Source organism: Loxodonta africana, chromosome 11 (genome assembly GCF_030014295.1).
Source record: "Loxodonta africana isolate mLoxAfr1 chromosome 11, mLoxAfr1.hap2, whole genome shotgun sequence".
NCBI classification, from domain to species: Eukaryota; Metazoa; Chordata; class Mammalia; order Proboscidea; family Elephantidae; genus Loxodonta; species Loxodonta africana.
In genome coordinates, this window is record NC_087352.1 from 48,493,585 (window position 1) to 48,518,220 (window position 24,636).

Sequence of the window (24,636 nt, forward strand, 5' to 3'; positions counted from 1 at the left end):
TCACTAAGTACTCAACTAGTACGTATTAATTTATAAGAATCATCTTCCCAAAACTATGTTTTTTTAAATAATATTCGTGTTTCAACATCGTTTCTATCCTTTGAATACAATCCTTTCTCCCTCTCTCGTGTACACACACACACACATCCCTCTCCATTTAACTGACTCCACCCCTAAAATCAAGGACACCTTATAGAGTACTCATGTCTACGGACTTATCACTGAAACACCAAATTTAAATGATACTCTACTTGTCCACTCGTATCTGCAGCGTGCTGGAAATGTGTTGCAAGTGACGTCTCGTCCTGGAAAACTTCGTTACACTCCAAACATTTTAGACTATGTCTACAGAGTTTGGACGGGTCTTCGTCTAGAGGCATAGCTGGAATGATGGGTGTGCTGGAAGGAGCAGATATGACTGTCCCAGTTATGCCAGACTGGATTTTTGTTACCGTGTGTGTGCCAGCTCCCACAGAGCTCTGTAGAGTCGCAGATGAAGCAGAAGTATTGCTTGTTGGAGAAACTATCATTTGATCTGCGGGGACTGGCTTTAGAATTAAGTGGGAGCACTGCATCACAACGCCTTTTTCCTTGTGCCCACGAGCATGGGACAGGAGGCTGCACTTGTTGTAAAAAACTAGGTTCTTTGTACAATGGTTACACGTCACTTCGATGCGCACACTACGTCTGTCGTAGTGTTGGGTTAGACTCTTTTCGAGTGCAAAGGAGTCGCCACACTCTAAGCACTTGTAACCACGCGTTGGTAGCGTGATACCTGCATTAGCAGGAGGACTGAGGTTTGGGATGTAAACTGGGACTGGATTGACACTACTCAGCACCTTGTTGAAAGCTTCCACCACGGAACTCTGCAAGGAGGACACCACCTGGACTCGAGACACCTTCTTGGGTGGTTGTGAGGCTGCTGCATTGATTATTGCCTGCTTTATTTGTTGCTGAGGTTTGGTTAGCACTTGGCGGAGTTCAGAGGTGGCCTGGGCACCCTGAGGCAGGAGGTTAAGGTTGGCAAGGTGCACAGTCTTTGGCACAAGTTTGGCATTGGCCAGGCTGGATGCTGGCACCACAACGGTTTGCTGCTGTATGGCGTTGGCAGCTTTGATGATGGCGCTGCTGGCACTCTGAACAGAGGCGGCAGATATGACCGTGGCTTTCACTGTCGTGTTGTTAGCGAGCTTCAAATTGATGACTTGAGACCCTGCCGTCTTCACGGCAGAAACTGGGAGGAAGGCAGTGGCCACCGGCTTAATAGTGACCTGCTTGGGTGTCAGCTCCACAGGGGAAACTGCATTGGTAACAACTGCCGACTGGAGAGGTGCCCTGGGAGGAGAGGAGAGGACGGCGGCCGAAGTTGGAGATGACAGAAGGGACGTCACAGATGCCATCATGGATGTCGCCTGCTCGGAAGGCTTTTTCCCAGAGTCGAGGTCAACTTCCGGCAGCACTCTGGTCACTGTTCTCTTTATTTCCCCAGATGAAGTCTTAATGGTCTTTATGCGTACTTTGGGAATGGCTGGTGTCGATCCCGCAGGAGAGGATGGCGATCCCCTGCTGCTGTTTTCACTCGAAACACTCCTGGGACTATCCGGTTGCTTTATGGATGCTTTCTTTGTGCCATCAATGAGACTCTGGGACTCAGGAGACTTTTCAACGGCTCTAGGACTATCGTTGACTTCTTTTGGTAATGGAGAGGATTCCCTTGAATTGGCCACCAGTTCTTTACAAGAGTCCGAAGCAGCCTTCTTAGCACTAAGGGCTGCGATTGCAGCTATACATGACGAGAGCTTGGAGGACGACTTTGTCTTTGACTGGGCAATCCCAGCAAGGTTAGTGTCATTCTTCTCAGAGCTCAGCTTTCCGTCAAGCACCCTGTTTTCAAGCACCTTTTCAGAGTTTTCCTTCAATTTCTCCTCCACTTTTCTGACTTTAAAGGGTTCATAAACACTCAGATTTATAGAATTGGTTTCTGATTCTCTTTTAACAACTTTGTTTTTATCTATATTGCCTGAAGGAGAGAGTCCCATTTTACTTAAGTTTTCCCCCCCAAGTGCCTTCAGCTTGTCATAGTCCTGTTGGGAAGCAGATCCCGTCAACGCATTTGATGTAAAATTTGTACGCATTTCCTCCTTGTCAGGGGGGTCATCCACCTCTATTTTCTCGTCGTCATCAAACTCTTCAGCACTTGAGATAGGGCTAAACTGGCTGAAAGTTGAGTCTTTTAAAGTCACCTCTGAGGTAGGCAAATCTCCTTTCAAGGACTTTGTTCCATCTTTACTGTAACTGTCAAGAGAGGATGCTGAAAGGAACCCATTATGTAACCCATTGCCTGTGGAGTGTTGGCCATCTTTCTCTGCGCCCTCGGAGGAATCAACATTCCGAACATTCTTAACAATAACACTGACGCCGACGTCGGAAGATGAGGGTGTGTGGGAGTCATCATCTACATGAGCGTTCTGTTTGATGTGGCTCTCGTGGTCATCATGTCCAGACTCAATAGCTGCTTTGGGATCAACCATATCTGGGATGTCAAAGGCTGCCAGGAGGTCATCAAAGTCTGGGGTCTTCATATCCCCCATGGTCATATGTTCTGTTAAAAGAACAGAAAATAATTCCATCAGCAAGTAACACTGTGTAACGATGAGATAAATAGCCCCTGTAGGATTTATATAACATATGTCTACCCAGAAAGAGCAAGTTGGTTAACTGCACTTAGTATAACATTATGGAAATTTGGGTCAAAGTGAACAAACATTCACAGAATATGTACAAAACATACATAATTAGAGCTTCAAAAGCAATTCCTCCAAAATGCTGTACAGTATTACTGGCATAAGGAGCCCTAGTGGCACAATAGTGAAGCGCTCAACTGCAAACCAAAAGGTTGGAGGTTCAAGTCCACCCAGCAGCTCCACAGGAGAAAGATCTGGCAACAAGCTCCCACAGAGATTACCCATTGCCATGGAGTCAAATCCAACTCATAGTGACCCTACAGATCAGAGCAGAATGGCCCCCTAGGGTTTCCAAGGCTATAGTCTTCACAGGAGCAGACTGCCACATCTTTCTCCAGAGGAACAGCTGGTGGGTTCAAACCACCAACCTTTCAGTTAGCAGCCAAGAGCTTAACCACCATGCTACCAAGGCTCCCTGTAAAGATTACAGACGAAGGTCAGCCTAATTGGACTGGACTAAAAGCAAAGAGGTTTCCGGCATAAAATGAAAGCTTCAAAGGTCAGCGGAGCAGGGGCTGGGGTCTGGGCAACAAGGTTTGAGGGGACTTCTAAGTCAATGGGCAAAATAATTCTATTATGAAAACATTCTGCATCCCACTTTGAAATGTGGCATCTGGGGTCCTAAATGCCAACAAGCGGCCATCTAAGATACATCAATTGGTCTCAACCCACCTGGAGCAAAGGCAAAGGAAGAACACCAACATCACACGACAACTAAGAACCCAAGAGACAGAAAGGGCCACACGAACCAGAGACCTACATTATCCTGAGACCAGAAGAACTACTTGGTGCCCGGCCACAATCGATGTCTGCCCTGTCAGGGAGCACAACAGAGAACTCCTGAGGGAGCAGGAGACCAATGGGATACAGACCCCAAATTCTCATAAAAAGACCATACTTAAGGGTCTGACTGCGACCAGAGGAATCCCGGAGGCAATGCTCCCCAGACCCTCTGATGGCACAGGACAGGAACCATCCCCGAAGACAACTCATCAGGCATGAAAAGGACTGGTCAGCGGCGGGGAGAGAGAGGCTGATGAAGAGTGAGCTAATTAAATCAGGTGGACACTGGAGAGTGTGTTGGCAACTCTTGACTGGAGGGGGGATGGGAAGATAGAGAGAGAGGGAAGACGGCAAAATTGGCACGAAACGAGAGACTGAAAGGGCAGACTCAATAGGGGGAGAGCAAGTGGGAGAAGGGAGTAAGATGTATGTAAATTTACATGTGACAAACTGATTGGAATGGTAAATGTTCACTTGAAGCTTAATAAAAATTAATTAAAAAAAAAAAAGATTACAGACGAGGAAACCCTATGGGGGCAGTTCTATTCTGTCACATGGGGTCACTATGAGTCAAAATGAACTCAACAGCACCTATCAACAACAATAACATTACTAGCATGGCTGCTGTCTAACCACAATGAAGTTGATTCAAACTGTTATGGTAGAGAAAAGTTAGGTTTTGGTTCAGCAAGTAGAAAATCGGTTATTTATCACTGGATTCATCATATTGTTTTCATAAAAAGCTACTTCCAAAAATATTTTAAGCGTGACAGCACTTAATTCCACTGCCAAAATTACTGCTATTAGAGTCATCATCAGATTTGGTTCTATAATGTTTTCGGATACCACATTAAAAGAAATACATTATAATCAGCCAATTATAGATTTCAATACTCATCCACAGAAGGAACGACCATCGAAGCTCACCACAGGACATTTACTGTTAATGAAGTTCCACCTGGAATTTTTAAAAAATCCCCGAGAAGCTGATCCATCAATTTTTATTTAATCTTAATTTTCATCATTGTTTCCCTAAATAAAATCCTAATTGAATCCTAATTCTAACATCTTCTGGCAAAAAAGAATCATGTCTCTTCCTTCCTTCTCTCTCCTTACCTTCTTTTAGTGGTTAAAGTAACAAACACCTGTGTCTTAATCACTATTCATCCAATGTAGCTGCACCAGTTGTCCAGCAGCTGAGAAAGACCCTGCCATGAGATGACTCTCGGCAAGTTACAACAGAGACCCAAGGACAGGACAGAGCCAGGGACAAGAGCACTCTTTGGCGTCCTGGCTAGGTCAGGGTCAGCAACATTCCATAAGAAGTGCTACCACTAATGTCCACATAGCCCTGGATGGTAGGGGAAGGAGGGCTGTAGGAAAATGGACATGCACAGCTATCACTAAATATGACAGATATTATATATGATGCTTGGGGTCTTTAAAGGGGGCCTTTCACCCATCTGAGCAAGATAAGTGATATGTGGGGATCAGAAAAAAGTCCACTATGGTGGGGAAGCTTTCTCTTCCCAGAACCCCCGGAGCACCCCACCTTATGATTCTACTATTTTCTGGCATGTACTATAGCATGTACATGGGACTGCTATGAGTTGGAACTGACTCGACAGCACCCAACAACTACAGAGTGTATACTTGTCTTTTCTTACCTACTTGCCTGTAAACTGCCTGAGGACAGGCAATGTCTTATTCATCTTTACACTACAAATGTCAAATGACTAACACGCCACAAGGCAAAAGCCAGAACACTGGATTTATAACAGAATGGGCTTAGACCCAGCTTCATCACGTAAGAACTCGGAGACCTTCAGCAAGTCAGTGAATCTCTTTGAACCTATTCCTTCTTTCTGCAGATGAGTCAAGCATCAGGAGTAGGAGAGGAGAAGGAAAGGGAAAAGAGCACACAGAGTAAGAAAAAAAGGAGAAGGAAGAAGGAAGACAGAAAAGAATCAAGCAAGCAACAACAAATGTGACAGCTGATTTTAAGTAATCTTCAAGGGAACAGTTAAGTCTGATTTGTAGATTTTTTTTTACTCTACCTTCAGAGCCATTTGATCCAAGTTTGTAGGTGACTGTGCACAGAAAACTCCAAGGCACAGGACCATGAGCCCCCCCACCCCATCCCGCCCCTAAAATCGAAAGGACCCGAAAGGAGGGTTTCTATGCAACCACTCATCCAAAGCTTGGACCCAAGCTCCAGAAGTCTCCACATGATAGCTGGGCTCCACCTAAGTCTCCCCAGTTTGAGGTAGCCCTTTCATCCTTTCTTTGCAGCTACACAAAATTTATGTCATTTGCTCTTTCCTTAGGATTTTGCTGAGAGAAAGACATCATACACAGTTTCCCATTGTTCACACCAGAAGGCAGTCAGTTCAGGAACAAAAAGAACATAGAAACAGTTCAAATACTCAGTAGGTAGGGGCCCAGGACATACAACCACAAGAAATGATAAAAGGTCACCGCATGAAACAAAACCTGGTGAGCACCGGCTGTTCAGATCAGCAGCGGCAACTGTCAGGTATCTTTATGAATACATGGAAGACTAATTCATGATCTTTACTATCTTCTCTTTTGTGTACACATAACAGGAAGCTTCCTGATTTAAATACAAATACACACATATACACACAGCAGCAGTAAATTATTAGGCAAACCTTACCTTGTTGTCTACCACACTGCCCGTATCTTTTCCTACCTGCTCAACTAAAGCAGAATTAAGGATGAAATGAACCTCGAAAGCCTGAACCTACAGGGTTTGCAGGAAAACCTTTCACCTGCAGGAGCAACTCTTTCTCTGTGTAATCTAGACACAAGCTGTTCCCTACTCCTCTATCGTACCCAAGATTTACCCTCTTCCTTTGGGAGAAGAGGGCCCCTAGGTGGCACAAATGATTTGCGTTCAACTGCTAACCTCAGGTTGGTGGTTCCAACTCACCCAGCAGCACCACAGAAGAAAAGGCCTGAGGAGTTAAGATTACAGCCAAGAAAACCCTATGTAGCAGCTCTGCTCTGTAACACATGGGGTCGCCATGAGTCGGAACTGACTCGACAGCAACTAATAACCATCACCACCACTTGAGAGAAGAAGGTGAATCCAGAATGAAATAATGGGACGTTCTGAAGATATTAAGAGTGACTTTCCAGTGGTTTAAAGAAATATGAGTCAACCCTCTAGTTTACCTTAAGGAATCCTGACTACAAACTGTAAACGCACCCTTTCTCATTGAGTCAATTTCAACTCATAGCGACCCTATAGGACAGAGCAGACCTGCTCCATAGGGTTCGCAAGGCTGTAAATCTTTACTGAAGCAGACTGCCACATCTTTCTCCTGCAGAGCAGCTGGTGGGTTCAAACCACCAACCTGAGCTTAGCAGCTGAGTGCTCAACCACTGCACCACCAGGGCTTCTCTGAAAATCCACAGTGGGCATCAGAGTCTGAGCACGGCAGCTGACAAGAAGCAGATCACCTCAACTGAAACATGAGATCGCTGCGGCAGGTGGACTCAGCTCTGAGGCTGTGTAATTCCTGTAATAAATACCACTCTGTAACTTCACACTTCTTTTTTGGTTTATAGAAATGTTTCTCATACCCACAATCACAATGTCTTATTACCCCTTCCCATCCCACATTCTGGAAGATGAGAGCAAATTTTCTAATGGGGGGGGTAAAAAAAGGTTTAACTCCCATTTCCTTTCTCAGTTATATCGAATACAAAGAGCAGTATTTATGTCTGAAAGATTTCTTCATTTTCACTCCAATTCCTAAAAATAAAGTGTTTAAAAATAGATTATTTTGCTCTTAAAAACATCACAAAGTAAATCTCAGGCTTCTCTTTTAAGAGGTGGAATTAAAAGATCTTATTTTAGCTTCCCTTTCCCTCATTAGTTTGATTTTTCAAACAGAATTGGCTTTAATTATTCTAATAATTTGTCTTTTAGTTTACCCAATCTAAATAACCTGTAACTCATTAATTGCCTTTGTGCTTAATGCATAATATCCTTTCACCTAAAGACACCGAAATTATCTGGGGGAAAATGCCAGGCCTGTTTACAGAAAGGAAAACTGAAAGAATTCAAGCTGGTCAATGATTGCTTTAGCTCCTCCTGTGACAAAGAATTAAAACATTTTCTTTCCTGCCAAAACCTCTTAAAATTATAGCAACTAGTGTCATCTTTGTTGGTAGAAGGCGCATATCAAATCAAAAGAAAAACCTATTCATCCCTTAATCATATTTCTTATACTTTGCAATAAAAAACTATTCTTCATGGAGCTGCTTCCCAACTGGAGAATCTCAGTGTGAAAGGCTCGGGCATAACCTAACCATGGACTCCTATCTTTAGATAATTTCCAAACAGAAAGACACGCAAAATCCAGTCAAAGTTCTGACTCTAAGATAATGACAGAGCAAGAACACGCAATGGTTAATCTGACCAGTGAAGAAAACATCAGGCTTCCCACTTAAATGGGGAAACTAACATTTTCCTTAATGTAATGTATTGAATTGTGTCCCCTCCCAAAAAAATGTGTGTCAAATTGGCTAGTCCATGATTCCTAGTATTGTGTGACTGTCCACCACTTTATCATCTGATGTGATTTTCCTGTGTTGTAAATCCTACCTCTATGATGTTAATGAGGTGGGATTAGTAGCAGTTTTGTTAACGAGGTAGGACTCAATTTACAAGATTAGACTGTGTCTTAAATCAATCTCTTTTGAGATATAAAAGAGAAGGAGCCAGCAGAGACCGGGAGATTTCATACCACCAAGAAACAAGAACCAGGAGAATAGCACGTTCTTTGGACCCAGGAAGACTAATGACAAGGACCTTCCCCCTGAGCCGACAGAAGAAGAAAGCCTTCCTCTGGAGCTAGCACACTGAATGGACTTCTAGCCTCCTAGACTATAAGAGAATAAATTTCTCTTTCGTTAAAGCCATCAACTTGGAGTACTTCTGTTACAGCAATACTAGATGACTAAGACACTTAAAGAAAATCAATAAAACTCCAAATTATAATAATCTCATTGAAAGAAATCAATCTATTGACCATTTTGACAGTATTACACAAACTTTCCATAAAACAAATGTTATAAAACAAGATCTGTTATGCTCTTCTGGGACTTTGTGTCACTATTTTCTAGCAGTATCTGGCTACTGAAGCTCTTTACTGTGTCTTTTTTTTTATTCCACTGAAATTTTAAAGAAATAATTCAACAGTTTAAAGGGTCTACCTCATCTTTTATCCTTCTTGTCTTTCCTTCAAATATGTGTTCTTATTAACATGGAGTCCTGGTGGCTCAGTGGTTAAGAGCTTGGCCACTAACCGAAAGGTCAGCAGTTCAAATCCACCAGCTGCTCCTTGGAAACACTATGAAGCAGGTCTACTCTGTCCTACAGGGTTGCTATGAGGAAGAATCGGACTCAATGGCAATGGGTTTGGTTTTTAGTTTTATAACATGTTTATATTACAAAATTTTCAAAGTTAACTCTTCACAGAAAAGGAACCCACCATTGCCAGTTTTTATAATATCTTCAAGGAAATACACAGGGGGTTGTTTCCCTTAGCCTTCTACACTCAAACTCCTGTTACCATTATGCTTCCTCCCTTGGCTTCTTCCCTCGACAATCCCTTTTTCATCTTTAGGATTTTCAAGACGCTCCACTATTATACCTCTCTGACCAAAAAACAAGGGAAATCACATTTCCTCTCTTTCCTTGACAGACCTTTTGCTTCTACCCCACTTTAGCCTGAGTTGCTTCTCAGAGAAAAAGGTTTTCCCACTGCAATTCCCTTCTAAAGGCCAAGTCAGTTCAGTTACTCACGCCAGCCTCACGCTTCTCCACTTTTCCTAATCCAGCTGGGAAGAGACGTCAGTTTTATGGCCAAGTTGTTTTTTTTTTTTTTAATCTGACCAGAAGCACCTCTGCAGCAGCTAAGAACCCCCACCTCGGTCCTCCTCTCTGAGAAGGATGGGGTGGGTGAGACTGGGCCTCCCAACTGGCAGATACTTAGGTTAATAACACATATACATACATATATGTGCATGCCTAATTTTTAAGTCTGTATAGGAGTACCTAGGTCCCACAAGTCATTAACTGCTCAACTACTAACCAAATGGTTAGTGATTCAAACACACCCAGAGGCACCTGGGAAGAAAGGCTGGCGATCTGCTTCCAAAAAGTCACAGCCTTGAACACCTTATGGAGCCAAGAGTAGGAGCCAACTGGACAATAACTGGTTAAGTGTGTATAGTTTTGAGGAAAAATAAGGATACAAGGAGCTATAGAATCTCTTAAGAATTACATACCATCTGAAGGCCCCAAGCAAGTGACAAAATGGCAAAGAAAGTTTTTTTTCTATCCTTACCCTCCACAATATCCAGACCCTGCGTGAATCTCAACAAAGGCCAGACTGCTTTGTACATCTAAAGGTTACTTTCTAGCCATAGGGAAGAAGCCTGATAAACAAACCTGGACAAAGGGACACTGAGCCCCCTCCTATCTGTCCATCTGCCTCTCTCTCTCACTTCCCAGTAGCTCTGGCTGGAGGCCCTAATTAGGCAGCATGCAGAAGGCAAAAGAACTTCTTTTTCTCAACAGCCTACACTAGGGTAACCCCCAATGTCCAAAAAGGCAGTTTGCAGGTAGGGTGAAAGAACAGAATACAGGTTGTGTTAATTCTTTACCAGTTAACAAGAAATTAGCAAATACAGTCGCTATTATCCAGAATAGAGATTTGTTTCACTCGATCTTGATGGTATCAATTATAAACAAATACTGGGCCAAGGTAGTGTGCTCTTCAGTTAACACTAATATTCCCGATTTGAAATAGAACAGATCTGAAAGTTCAAACTGCTTCCAGAAATATAAACATCAGTCACAAACTAGCACCATTAATCAGGGCACAACCTTGGGAAATTAAAAAGGAAAGCCAGCACAACCCTCCCCTGTAGTTACTACACTATCTACCCTTAGGGTTACACAAACAGGTCCTCCTCTCCATTCTTCCACTTCCCACCTCTTCTCACCCTGCCCCTCCCCTGCACTCCCCCACCATCCTCTCCCTGTCCTTCAGCAGAGCTAAGGAAGTGTCCCCTCCGCATAGGTAAACTGTCCCTACAAACCCCAGCCTTTTCCAAAAGCTCAGCTTCCAATTCTTAGCCTACATCCTACATCTCAGGTCACGTCCTCTCTGAGGAAGGCCACTCCCCTAACTTCAGGTACTCTTGGGGTCAAAATGAAAGCTCAGCAATAAATAGCCCCTTTGCTTTTTCTACTGCAGCGGCCAGCTACCAAGAGGCTCCAGGGAAAGTCACGAAACAATGCGGCTGGGCTGCAGCAAATCAGTGCTTCCTCCTCCAGCGGGTCCTCAATGTCACTGAGCATCTCAGTCCTTTTCTATTATTAACCCCCTTCCTGCCAGGGAGAGAGGCTGTTTCTAATCCTTCCCTCTGACCTACCCCACCCTTTTTTCTTTCTACAGGTATGAAATTACTTAATTAAAGATAAAAGTCATCAGGCAAGCACTCCCCCGTGCCCTTCCTTCCTTCCTATCTTCCCTGCACCTCACAGTTGGTCCCTCCGAGCTGATCCTCCTCTGTGAGCTTGCTCCTCTCCCTCCAGTTTCAGGTCACTCCTGTCACCTCTACCTACTAGACTGAAAGAGTTCTTCCCAACCTTAACCTAGTGACCCTTGATGCCTCTGTCTCGTTGTCATGCTGCCTTCACCGCTTGAGTTGTCCAACACTGGGACAAATCCTGTACCGTAGTTCAGTACCTTCCTGGCCCCTTTCAATCCACTCTACTGAAACCAAAACATGATTCCAACTCAAGCAACCCTGTGGGACAGAGTACAGCCACCCCCATAGGGTTTCCAAGGCTGTAATCTTTACAGAAGCAGACTGCTGCATCTTTCTCCCACAGAGCAGATGGTGGGTTCCAACTGCTGATGTTTCAGTTAGCAGCTGAACACTTTAACCACTGTGCCACCCAGGCTTCTCCACTCTACCGAAATCATTACCAAATCCAGGATGTGAGAAAGATTTAGAAGGTGATGGAACTGTTCTCTATCACGATTGTGACAACAGATACAAGTCTCTGTGCGTTTGTCAAAGCCCAGAGAACTGTACAACAAGATGAGTGAATTCTACTGTGTGTAAAATTTTTTTTAAAGCAGCATTTCACTTTTCAGTTGTCCTTTCCTCTTGGGGATACCACGGCACTGCCAGGAGCCCACATGGCTTCTGACTTACTCGCTGGCTCTTCCTCTTTCTGTCCTTTATGGGCCCCTTTAGACTGTCTGTCATCTCCCAAAACTGGTTGCCAATGAGTCGATTCCAACTCATGGCAACTCCATGTGTGTCACAGTAGAACTGCGCTCCACAGGGTTTTCAATGACTGATTTTTCAGAAGTAGATCACCAGGCTTTTCTTCTGAGGCATCTCTGGGTGACGCAAACCTCCAACCCTTCAGTTAACAGCCAAGTGCGTTAAACATTCACACCACCGAGGGACTCCTACCTCTGTTCAAAGATAACCTCAGCAACTTCTTTGGTCACCACTATCACGTATATTCAGAAAACTCACACATTTCTACATTCAGTCCTAACTCTCCCATAAGAGCTGGCTTTCCAGTTGCTGACATCATATTCCACTTGACTCTCCCAACAGTATCTCAAACTTAAACCAAAGCCCTTGTTTTCCCTCTCGACCTGTTCCTGTTCCTATGTCTTGCCTGAGTTTTGTCAATGACATCTGCCTTTTCCAGGAAAACATTAAAAATCCTTAGGTAGCATTTCACAAACTATGAAACAGAGTTCTGCAGGATATTAGTAGAAAGTTCACAAAGAAGTGACCAAAATTCATATGGAAAATGCTGGATTTTTCCACGTTAACAGATTCCTTTCAGGCAGGACAGCCTTTATTTTGCTAATGAATAGTGTAAATCTCCAAAAATAAAAAAAAAATCTCCAAAAATAGGGATGTAATATTCCCAAATTCTGACCCAAACACAGGTCGTTTTTTCTGATGCATGAAAACAGATGCCCAAATGACTCCTTAAAAGGCTCACCGATTATAATGCTGCTAGTTCTGCATAAGAATTATGCCTAGCACATCTTGTCCCCAACTTTATAAATATTTACTAGCTAACGTAAAACAGCAGTGGCTACAACAATGAGCTCAAACATAGCAACGACTATGAGGATGGCGCAAGACCCGGCAGTGTTCGCTGTGAGTCAGAACCAACTCGAGGGCACCTAACAACAACAACAATGTAAAACGCAATAAGAAGATGCTTTATTGCATTTCAATTTTCATGTTACTGATTATTAGAAAGTTAAAGTTTGTTTCCATATAGGTTGCTTACTAATCGTAAAAGAGTATTCATTCAGAGAAGGTTAAATGAATTCATGGAGGAGAACAATGGATTTTCTATTTACTTTTTACCAATCTACAGTCTTGCCAAGGAGCCCTGGTTGCGCAGCAGTTAAGCCTTAACGAAAGGTTGGTGGTTCAAACTCACCCAGCAGCTCCTCAGGAAAAACCTGGCAATTTGCTCCATAAAGATAACAGCCTAGAAAACTCTATGGAGCAGTTATAGTCTGTCTTATAGGGTAGCTACGAGTTGGAAGTGACTCGACAGCACGCAACTACAACAGTCTGGCCACTTAACTAATAAGCAAGCCAGGTGGGCAGCAGTCTCTGATGGAAAAGCTGGTATTGAGGGGCCTGGGGGTGGGAGGTCAGGGGTTCACCTTGTCAAACACAGAACCCACAGGCTGTGGTGTGGTCCTCAGTAGGGTTCAGAATTAGAGGCTGATGCACAAATGACCCCCAAAGTCACAGCCAGGGGCAGATGAAACAGGTGCTGAGATCAGATGCTCACAGGTACCAGAGCGGAGCCCACATGATCTCTGCAGCCCTGCAACCACAACAATATCACGAATTTACAGGGGCACAGCCCTTCACAGTGTACCAAACTTCCCACAAGCAGCAGTCACACTCTCGGCAGCCACATCTGAAAGGTCTCCAGCTTCTCTGCTCCCAGCAGAGGGCAGGTGGGCTCTCTCCTCCCATGGCGGGTGAAGGTCAGAGAAGGTGAGACCCGAGAATCATTCCCTCACCAAGGCCTCAGAACCCTCGACAATTAAGTGTTCCCCCAAGGTGCCCTGCGACTCATACAGAAATATAAAACTTTAAGTTTTGAGTCTCTGCTAACAAAGAAAGCAATCTCTGGTTAACATGATGCGGGGCACAGAAAAAGAAAAAAAAAAATGTAGCCCTGTATCTCTTTTAATACAAGAAATAAACCCATTGCTGTCAAAGCAGACTGCCACATCTTTCTCCCACAAACAGCCGGTGGGTTCCAACCACCAGCCTTTCAGTTAGCAGCTGAGCTTAACTACTGAGCAGGGCTCCTTACAAGGAGTTTATTCTTTTCAATTCGCAGTTTACTCATACTTAAACAGCAAGACAGTGGTTTTCAAACAGCTTTTCCTATAAAGGGAAAATATAAGGAAGAGATTACATCCTAAAGATGTGATTTTCATATTGCTCCAGCTGCCTGAACTTTAATCTCCTTTATCAAAATACCTCACTACCTTGTTATTCTCTAAGAACTACGCTGCACATTAAGCTGAGAATGACAAATGCAAATTTCTAGTTCCCAAGACCATTCTACCTCAGCTATTGATTTTGCTTTGATAAAACCAAATGCTCAAAATTTAATTTCAATATAAGTTTTTAACTCTCTCCCTCAAGGTTCATGAATTTGTAAAAATCCTAGAAACCATAATAAAAAAACATAAATCACAGGCCAAAGATACCATTAACTCAGACTCAACCTTTATAGCCAGATTCCTGTATAGTGTGACTACTGGAATTGAGACCATATATTTAAAAAAAAAAATTTAATTCCTCATCTAGGAAATGGTAATTTTGTATGAATTGAGTCTTCTAAAAATCTGACAGCTATAAAAATCAAGTCTGGGTGATCTTGTGGAGAGATTATGATAGAAAAAGAGAAAAAAATGAGGTCATCTGAGAAGGAGAACCCAACACTGATGCAGATGTCTGACAAAGACCAGAAGCAAGGGCGCAGCCAACCCAACCTCGGTTTCTAACACCATCCTCCAATAAAATGAGCCAGAGCTCCTTGGAGAAATGGCTGACTCTAGGTGTGGGGCAGGAAATACACAAAGTGATCCTGCAGCATCTTATACTGCCAGAAAGTAAGAAAGTACTCAAAAAATTCAAAAACTACACTGATGGGGTGTGGCAAAGGGACACAGGAGCCACTGGAAAGAGCTCCCCAAGACCATGACCTTGGGGAACATCTGGCTCAATTGTCATAACACAGTTTATAAAGACTATGTTCTATATTCTACTTTTGTGAGTAGCATCTGGGGTCTTAAAAGCCTGTGAGTGGCCATCTAGGATACTCCACTGGTCTCACCTCTTCAGGAGCAAGGAAGAATGAAAAAAACTAAAGATACAAGGGAAAGATTAGTCCAAAGGACTAATGGACCACATCTACCATGGCCTCCGCCAGAATGAGTCCACTAAAACGAGATAGTACCCAGCTACCACCATGACTGCTCTGACGGGGATCACAATAGAGGGTCCCGGACAAAGCTGAAGAAAAAGGTAGAACAAAATTCTAACTCAAAAACAAAGACCAGACTTGCTCGCCTGACAGAGACTGGAGACACCCTGAGAATATGGCCCCCAAACACTCTTTCAGCTCAGTAAGGAGATCACTCCTGAGGTTCACCCTTCAGCCAAAGATTGAATAGTCCCATGGAACAAAACAAGACCAAAGGGGAGAGCACCAGCCCTGGGGCAGGGACTGGAAGGCAGGAGGGAACAGGAAAGCTGGTAACAGCGAACCCAGGGCTGTGAAGAGAGAGTGTTGACATATCATGGGGTTGTTAACCAGTGCCATAGAATGATGCATATACTGTTTGATGAGAAACTAGTTTGTTCTGTAAACTTTCCTTTAAAGTACAAAAAAAATAAAAGAGCTCCCCAAGGCCAAAGCTGGAACTACTTGAGCAACAACATAAATAAAGCAGTTGGATTATAATCCAGAGTATAGAATAATATCCATGAGTTCATACTGATACAAATGAATGGTTGAATAAATAAATGGGGAAGAATAGACGGGGAAGAATAGACAAATCTGTGATGCAGAAGAGTTCCCAATAATTTATGTAGCTAGTCCGCCACCACGCAAGCGATACGGCAGCCATTTAACTTCAGAGAGGCTCAGATCTGATCTTTGTTTTTTCTTGTGATCTCTAGTTAAAAGTGCCTGGGGGTGTTTAAAATCAGATAGCCACAACCATTTCAAATATCTTAAAATGAATCCATCATCTATCCCTCAAAATCTGACTCCTCTCTTTCTATACCGTTATTTTCCGAATCACTCAAACTCAGAATTCTGCCTTCAATTCTTCTCTCTCCCCAAGTCCTGTTCATTTTCCTTGGCAAGCTATTTCACATCATCCCCTCTGTAAACCCCCTGTCACTCCTCTTGTTTTGGTCCAGCTCACCTGAAGTCTAGACTACAACATTCCATTCTCCATCCCTCCATCCTTATTCAGATTCATCTTTCTCAAATTCCATTTTAATCACGTCTATCACGACAGCTATTAAAAATCCTCAAAGGGCCCTCTATTATCTTCTAAATTATCCAAACTCCTTGGCCTGACACCAAAGGCCTTATATAATCTGACCCAACCACTGCTCTGCTAGCAGTTTTGCGTGTCGTATTTAGACACACTTCTCCTTTGATCATGCTATTCCTTGACCTACATTATCCTGCCCTCCCCCATCACATATACACACACACTAATGTCCATTAGCAAAATAAGAAGAACCCATTCTTTAGGCTCTTATGCAGGGAGAGCCTCAATTTCCTGATCTTTAAAACAGGAACAAACGATAGTTTTACCACTGAGCTGTTGCATAAGTGAAAAGAAATTAATATATGCACAGTGCCAAGCACTCAGCAGAGTCCCTGGGTCATGCAAACAGTTAACACATTCAGTTGCTACCTGAAGGTTGGAGGTTCAAGTCTACCCAGAGGCACCTCAGAAGGAAAGCCTGGCGATATGCCTCCAAAAGACCAGCCATTGAAAATCCTACAGAGCACAGTTCTACCTGACACACCAGGGATTGCCATGAATTAGAGTTGATTTGAAGGCAACTGGTCTTTAACTGGTTTAAGCACTCAGCACAAAAGCACTAAGTTCTTCCTCTCTTTTATTTGTTCTAATAATAACACAAAATAGGAAAAAAAGGAAAACTGACTAAATCTTCTTGAGATGGAAAAGTGAAGAAGCTTTGAGGTGAGGATGGTCTGACTGGAGAAGATGGGAGATTCCTGAGTAACTTTACAGGGTGAGGGCAGCGGTTCCTTACCGTATCTCATTCATTTCAAGATATATGCTCTTTTTCTAATGCCTCCAGCCCTACTCTTGGTATTAGCCATTAGTAGGGTCACCTGGAGTTCCTAAGTGGGGGAAAAAAACACAATTTCTCTAAAAAGGCAGCAAGATTTCATCAACCCACAAAGTAAACTATCTCAATGTTTCTCTCTGACTCTTCTTTCTCTGGATTTTGAAACTTGTCTTCCCAGTCAAGCACTAAGCAAAGACAATCTGAGACCTCAGCTGCTCCCCACCTAATCCTCACCCACACCTCACACCATGTCCACACACTGCCCAACCCAGCTGTCCAGTGGCCCGGCTCGCAGACAGGGCCCCAGGGGGCTGAGACCACAACATGAAATGGATGCATAAAAACACAGCTTACACGGCCCTCAGCACAGTCCACCTAGCTATAAACCCCATCCAGAAAGGCGTTCCCCACGTCCTAAAACAAGCACTGAAAGAGAAGCTAAGGTGAGAGAAAGAACAGGGATGAAGACACTGAGCTTGGAGGAAAGACAAAGCACAGTGAGGTGTGAGCAGAAACCAGGAGTGCTTCTTGGCCCAGCCTTCCATTTCCTCTGCCTGTAAGGCCAACAACAGCCAAGGATATTCCCCAGGCAGGAGAATCGAAGAGTCTTCCAAGAAAGAAAGGCCGCAGAGAAGAGGTTCCAGATGCTGACTTGTGGGATGCTCCAGTGAAGAGTCCAGCTCCATGAGTAATCGCAGGAAGCCCACCAAAGAACAGGCCCACCTACGCAGGCAGGGCTTCCAGCTGCTCTTCTGAGCTTTGTCCTTAAAGATTGCCGGATGTTTGGGAAGAGATGGAAGTAAGCCAGCCAAAAAGACTGTGGGGCGTGAGGGAGATCCGCCAAGGCCCTGGGTGGGAACAGGGGACAGGTCATGGGTGTAGCTTGATTTAAACCTTTTAAATATTTAGGCACATGGCATATAACTTTTAAAATATTTAAATATACCTTTTAAATATTTAGTCATATGGTCTTCATTTGTACTCTTGCCCTTGGCCCTGCAAACATTTAGGGCAGGCTTGCGGGCCATTACTGTTGTTGTTGTCATTATTCCTTTTTTATATATTAGGCAAAGAAAGTTTAAGTCTCTTGTTCAAAGACATATGGCCACTAAGTGGTACAGAATGGATGAGAATCCAGGCTCTCTGTCTCCCCAGCCCAGGGCATCAACCAATCCACTCTTCTGGATCAGAACAAAACCCTTCTCCATCACAACAGGAAGTAATACCTAAAACGAAGAAGTAAAAACTCAGCAGTGTACACACATCATTTAAAAAGAAGACAGTAAATAACAGAAGAAAAGATCCAAAGGAGGACATTAACTGCCTATGGGAATTGGGACTGAGAGTATTATTTCATTATTTTTTTAATCTATGTATATGTATTACTTGAGTCCCTGGTGGTGCAAATGGTTAAGTGCTCGACCACTACTCAAAAAATTGGTGGTCGAACCCACACAGAGGTACTGCGGAAGAAACGCCTGCCCATCTGCTTCTGAAAGGCCACAGCCGTGAAAACCCTTTGGAGCAGTTCTACTCTACATGCATGGGGTCGCCATGAGTCTGAATACATGTATTACTCTGACCAAAAAATTAAAAATGTTACAAAGAGTTAAGTAGGAACCTCGACTTTACATCTGTTTCCTCAATGTAAGCAACTTAAAAAACCACTCTGCTCCTGAAGCCTCGTTTCTCCGAAATCATATAAAATATATTCAGGTTTTCTTAATACAAATGCAAATCTATCACAATATGAAAAAAATTCACTGACTGTAAGCCTTACAGTGTTACTGCATTTAATGTGGTCTCAAAATTGTTTTCAGTGAGATACAGCAAATTCTGTAATTTTTCAGAAAATAGTACGCAACCAGAAACGTCCATGGTCCCAGAAATAGTAACTTTAGTTTGCAAAATTAGGTTTTATAAATATTCATTAAGGATTTTTAAAGTTTTTTTTTTTTTTAAGGTCTTAGGTTTTCCCCAGCCTCAATGCATTTAGAAGACCCTTACTCAGTGAGAGTTGAAAATGAAGGGAAGAAAACCTTTCTGGCACCATATTCAGCTCTGTTTAGATCATCTATATTCCCAAATGCAACTAATAGCTTATAAAATTATTTGTTTACTCAAAAACAGTTGAACTGTTCTGTCAAGCCAGATCTAAGAACGCACATAACAAAATACAAAAAAAAAAAAAAACGAAACCCATTGTCTTCGAGTCGATTCCAACTCACAGTGACATGATGAAATGAGAATAACAATTTCCCTTAGATCAGGGCCAATATCAAAGTGAAACTTGAACCTCGAGATTTTCTTGTATATCTGTTCAAGCCATAGAGGAAGAGAGGGGATGGAAAGAAAAAAAGTAAAAGGCCTAAAAGGCCTACAATCTAAGACTTGATCCCAGAACAAAATCATGGCTCTCTGAAGAATGTAGTCTGCATATCTCTACCTAGCCAGTATGTCTGTTTGAAAACGTAAAGTCACATGGGGCTGGGATCTTGTCTCTCAACTTGTTTTTCTGCCAGCTTATCTTCCTCTGCTCCATTCTGCAGCCGAGACCCTTCTTCCTGTTCAAAACCTCCTGAAAACACCTCTCTATAACTGACTGATCCCAACCTGCTTCAAAATCCTTCCACAATGGACTGATCTTTTCAACATTTATATACATTATTTGCTTTTGTTTTATTTGTGAAATGCCTTTAAAAAGAAGGATTTGAAATGGTTTCTAGTAAGAGATACATATATGAAGAGCCCCAGAACTGTGCCAAGGGAGTGGGATACAAAGCTGAAAGCGTAGCTGCTGAAGACGTTCCAGCCGTGCTACAGCCCCCTTTCCCACTCCAGACACCACTGGTAGCTCGGCTGGGTCACAGCAGACATGCTGGATAAAAACTGCTGCACTCAACAGGGAAGACAAGCGACAACGAATTACAAAATGAAGATTTTAGAGAACACATTCTAACATCTGGCACCCTTGATGACATCTTTGGGAAAACGGACTGACACGCATCAGTAGCATGCTAATAACCTTGAACAGCCAGCTCTCTATGGAGTGGGGAGCCCTGGTTTTTAGCCTTTATATACCCACCGTGATAAAGAAGCCCTGGTGCTACAGTGGTTAAGAGCTTGGCTGCTAACCAAGAGGCTGATAGTTCGAATCTACCAGCTGCTCCTTAGAAACCTATGGGGCAGGCAGTCCTACTCTGTCGTATAGGGTCATTATGAGTCAGAATAGAATCCACGACAATGGGTTTGGTTTTTTGGTTTATTACAATAAAACCCTATGGGTCAAAACAATCCAATTTGCAACCGATCATGGGGATGGTGCAGGACTAGGCAGTGTTTTGTTCCGTTGTGCACGGGGTCGCCATGAGTCAGGGACCAACCTGATGGCAGCTAACCACAACCGCGATGATGAATTTCGAGTTACTTTTTTTTTTTTAATATGGTAGAGGAAACCCTGGTGGTGTAGTGGTTAAGAGCTATGACTGCTAACCAAAAGGTTGGCAGTTCAAATTCACAAGGCGTTCCTTAGAAACCCTGTGGGGCAGCTCTCTGCCCTTTAGGGTCACTATGAGTCAGAATCTACTTGATGGCAACGGGTTAATACGGTAGAGCTGAAAAGAAATGTACAGACTGGGCTGGTGAGCCAGTGAGTGCCAACCGTATCATCTACATCACTGTTCCCAAAGATTGTGTTCTGCTTAGAGTCCTGGTTGCACAGTGGTTAAGCACTTGGCTGCTAACCAAAAGGTGAGTGGTTCATACCACCAGGCACTGCATGGCAGAAAGATGTGGCAGTCTGCTTCCGTAAAGGTTGACAGCTTTGGAAACCCTAAATGGGGTAGTTCTACTCTGTCCTATAGGGTCGGTAGCAGTTGAAATCAACTCGATGGCAGAGTTTGGGGTTTTGGTTAACACGGTGAAGTTCAAAAATGTATACACTGGGCTGACGAGCCAGTGATTGCCAAGTCTAACACACCACACCATGTACATTGCTGTTTCCAAAAATTGTGTTTTGTTTATAGATATTATAAAGGAAGGAAGGCCTTAGGGTCAAATCATTGCAAGGGTCAACCTGGTTTCTTTCTGCCAAGACTTCTCCAAATCTTTATACTTACCCCTCCCTTTGAGCTATGGAGTATATTAACGTGCACTCTGGATCTCAAAGAAGGGTTGGAGTATCAATGTTTATCAAATTTATCTAACTTCTAGACTCCTCCCACCCCCCCCCCCCCCCGCCCAAAAGCATGTCAGACACCTTCCATGCCTTTTGGAAAATACTGCCTATGAGTTGAGTCCTTTGCAGCCGACATGCAGATACCACCACATGAAGCAGAAAGGGCCAGGGCACGTAGAGATGTCTACTTCTCTGTGGAAGTGTCACCTATACCATTGGCAACTGGCAACCTGTTACACAATCCAAGTTGGACAAGCCAATCTGGGTCTATCTTTAGTGACAATTCACACAGAAAAAGTCTAATTAGAGCCTCTGCCCAACGGCGCCATGCCACAAGGATGTAACAGAAGAAAGAGGAAAGAGTTCAGGCACAATTTCTTTTGGCCTTTCCCAGGGACATTAACTTTTCTCCTGAGTTCCACATGCTCAGAGGGCCACAATCGCTTATGATTCCAATAGTCCCAAAAATCTTACTGTGTACTCATCTCTAAAATATTTCAGGCAGAACACAATATTGACCTACATAAAATTGCCAAGATAGCTAGAAAAAGTTGATAGGCTAAGTTGTGTTCATAAAATCCCAGACTCTCTGAACACAGAAGATGACTTCAAGTCTAATAGAAATAATGGGAATAAAGAAGAATCAAAACTGCAGAAAAGGCAAAGATTAATTACTTCCTTAGGGAAGAAGAAAGAGGTCAATACTCATAAAGTCTCGCAAATTAATACCCAGAATGAGCCATGGTTTGTTGGTTTTGATTAGTAAGAATATTATTTTCACTTATTTTATTTCTTAAACCCTTTCTAGAGAAAGAAAAGGCTTTCTATTTTCAATGGCAAGATGAAAATCATGTATTTATGCTTCCATGCAAAAGTGCTCTGAAGGATCCTAACACAAATGATGGCGCAGAGCAATCTACACCAAAGGTTCTGGTGAACGGAGACAGCCTACCACGCATCTCTCTTCCTTCTCTAAGTGGTTTGAGTCTGGAACTGGAGGAAAGTGACTCTTTTAACTTACTACCAACGGCAGTAAACACAGGACAAGGAAAAAGCTATAATACACCTGGTGAACATTTTGGGGGCTTTTCCAATGGTTTGGAAAATTCTGGAACCACCCAGCTGATCCACGGTTAGGTAAAAACACGCCACCACTCAACCCCAGTGCAACCACTGCGCTCTCTGACTAACACATGAGATGCCTAAGCCAAACCCTTTAAACACACAGAAAATATCAAAGCCAGCCCTTCCATACATAATGTTAGGTCTTCAAGTAGTTCTACTGTATTAAGTAATAAGCACTTGGGTCCAAAAATGTATGTAACTTTCCAATTATCTCATTTCTAAAAGCAAACTATTAACTGACTCCACAGTAGGAAGGCATTCACTGATGTCTAAAGCAACTCACAGTAGCATCTAATTATAATTTTGTCTTTGAAGTGCAAATCGAAAATTGTTGATCTGATGATCTCGATTAACCAACTTGCTCTCCAGTCAACCTGACAAGCATCCCATAAGACTTTCTGCGTACAGAGTATTGAATAATCCATCGACAGGTCGAGAGCCCCACCATTCAGTCCACAAGCAAAACCTTGAATAATGGTATCCCCTCTCCCCTGTCCCTTCCGCACCCCCCACACCCCCACACAGGGACCTTCCAGGCAATATAAACCTTTTTGATTCAAAAGCTCTAGGACCAGTCCCTGGAGGAGGACATCATGCTTGGTAAGGTAGAGGGTCAGCAAAAGAGAGGAAGACCCTCAACGAGTGACACAGTGGCTGCAACAAGGGGCTCAAACATAGCAATGATTGTGAGAATGGCGCAGGACTGGGCAGGTTTAGTTCTGCTGTACACAGGGTGACTACGAGTCAGAACCAACTTGATGGCACCTAACAACAGTAACATGTAAACACTGCTATGCCAAGAATTACTCTAGAATCACTCTAACCTGAATGCCCAAGTAGCAACTTTGAAAACAGCTTCATTTAGCCAACATGCTGACATGGATTCAAGTACACCTCTCTTTCATTCCTGGGTTGTTTTTTTTTTTTAACTTTTTTTTATTTTAAGAGTAGTATATGCTCTTTGCTAATACTCAAAAACCCAGGAGTGTAAGCAACACAAAGTGAAGGTCTCAGGGAGGCCTACTTCTCAGAGATTAAACTCTGATACCATTTGGTCTATGTACTTCTAAATGCATCCATAAACATTAAGAATAAATATATGTTTGTAATTTTAACATAATAGACTTTGTTACATTCAACAATATTATCACAGATATGGAGCCCTGGTGGCACAATGGTTAAGAAGTTGGCTGCTAATCAAAAGGTTGGCAGTTGGAACCCACCAGCTGCTCCCTGGAAACCCTATGGGGCAGTTCTACTCTGTCCTATAGAGTCGCTATGAGTTGGATTCAACTGGTAGGTAACAAGTACCACAGATATCTTTTCATGCATACAGTTGTTGGAGGTTCCTTTTAAATTCAGATTGTGATATTTTCCCAAGAAAGTTTAGAGCCAAAGCAAGGAACTACAAGACTGACTCTCTTTCATGGATTACTGTAGAAGTAAGAATACTTCACAAAATAACCTTTAAGATAAACAGTGCTGAGCTTCATTCATTTGCTTTAAAATCATCAAGATTTTTTTTTTCCTGAAGACATATTTTTATCTCAAGTGATAAAATGAAAGATGGCGAACTAGATGGTGCCCAGCTACAACCGATGACTGCCCTGACAGGGAACACAACAGAGAACCCCTGAGGGAGCAGGGCAGCAGTGGGATGCAGACCTCAAATTCCCATAAAAAGACCAGACTTAATGGCCTGACTGAGACTGGAAGAACCCCAGTGGTCATAGCCCCCAGACCTTCTATTAGCCCAGGACAGGAACCATTCCTGAAGCCAACTCTTCAGACATGGTCTGGACTGGACAATGGGTTGGAGAAGGATGCTGGTGAGGAATGAGCTTCTTGGATCAGGTGGACACTTGAAACTATGTTGGCATCTCCTGCCTGGAGGGGAGATGAGAGGGTAGAGGGGGTTAGAAGCTGGCGAAATGGACACGAAAAGAGAGAGTGGAGGGAGAGAGCGGACTGTCTCATTAGGGGGAGAGTAATTGGGAGTATATAGCAAGGTGTATATAAGTTTTTGTGTGAAAGACTGACTCATAAACTTTCACTTAAAGCACAATAAAAATTATGAAAAAAAATGAAAGGGGAAACAAAGACATTAAAATTATTTACTCATGCTCTTAAATCGTAACATTTATGTTTAACATGTCTCAAAGGATAACTTCTGTCATTCCATCCATCAAGGGACTATGTATTTTTCACTTCATAGTAAACTAGGCTTGCCTATGGATAAATAAAAAGTGCCCTATATTTTACTATGAAGTCAAAAATAGTCTCTTGATGGATGGAAGGAGAGATATTTTACTACTCTCCTACTGTTTC

General features: G+C 43.0%; 1 protein-coding gene across 7 annotated transcripts in view; it reads right to left on the minus strand.

Annotated features, from left to right (window-relative positions):
* Positions 1–24,636, minus strand: part of ZNF532 (zinc finger protein 532) — a 134,002-nt gene that overhangs the window by 72,162 nt on the left and 37,204 nt on the right. For all 7 annotated transcript variants that reach the window (XM_010586709.3, XM_064294459.1, XM_010586707.3 and 4 more), the window contains one exon: positions 252–2,602. In XM_010586709.3, the coding sequence (XP_010585011.1) occupies positions 252–2,597 (2,346 nt within the window). In that variant the 5' untranslated portion in view covers positions 2,598–2,602. The remainder of the gene's footprint in view (positions 1–251; positions 2,603–24,636) is intronic.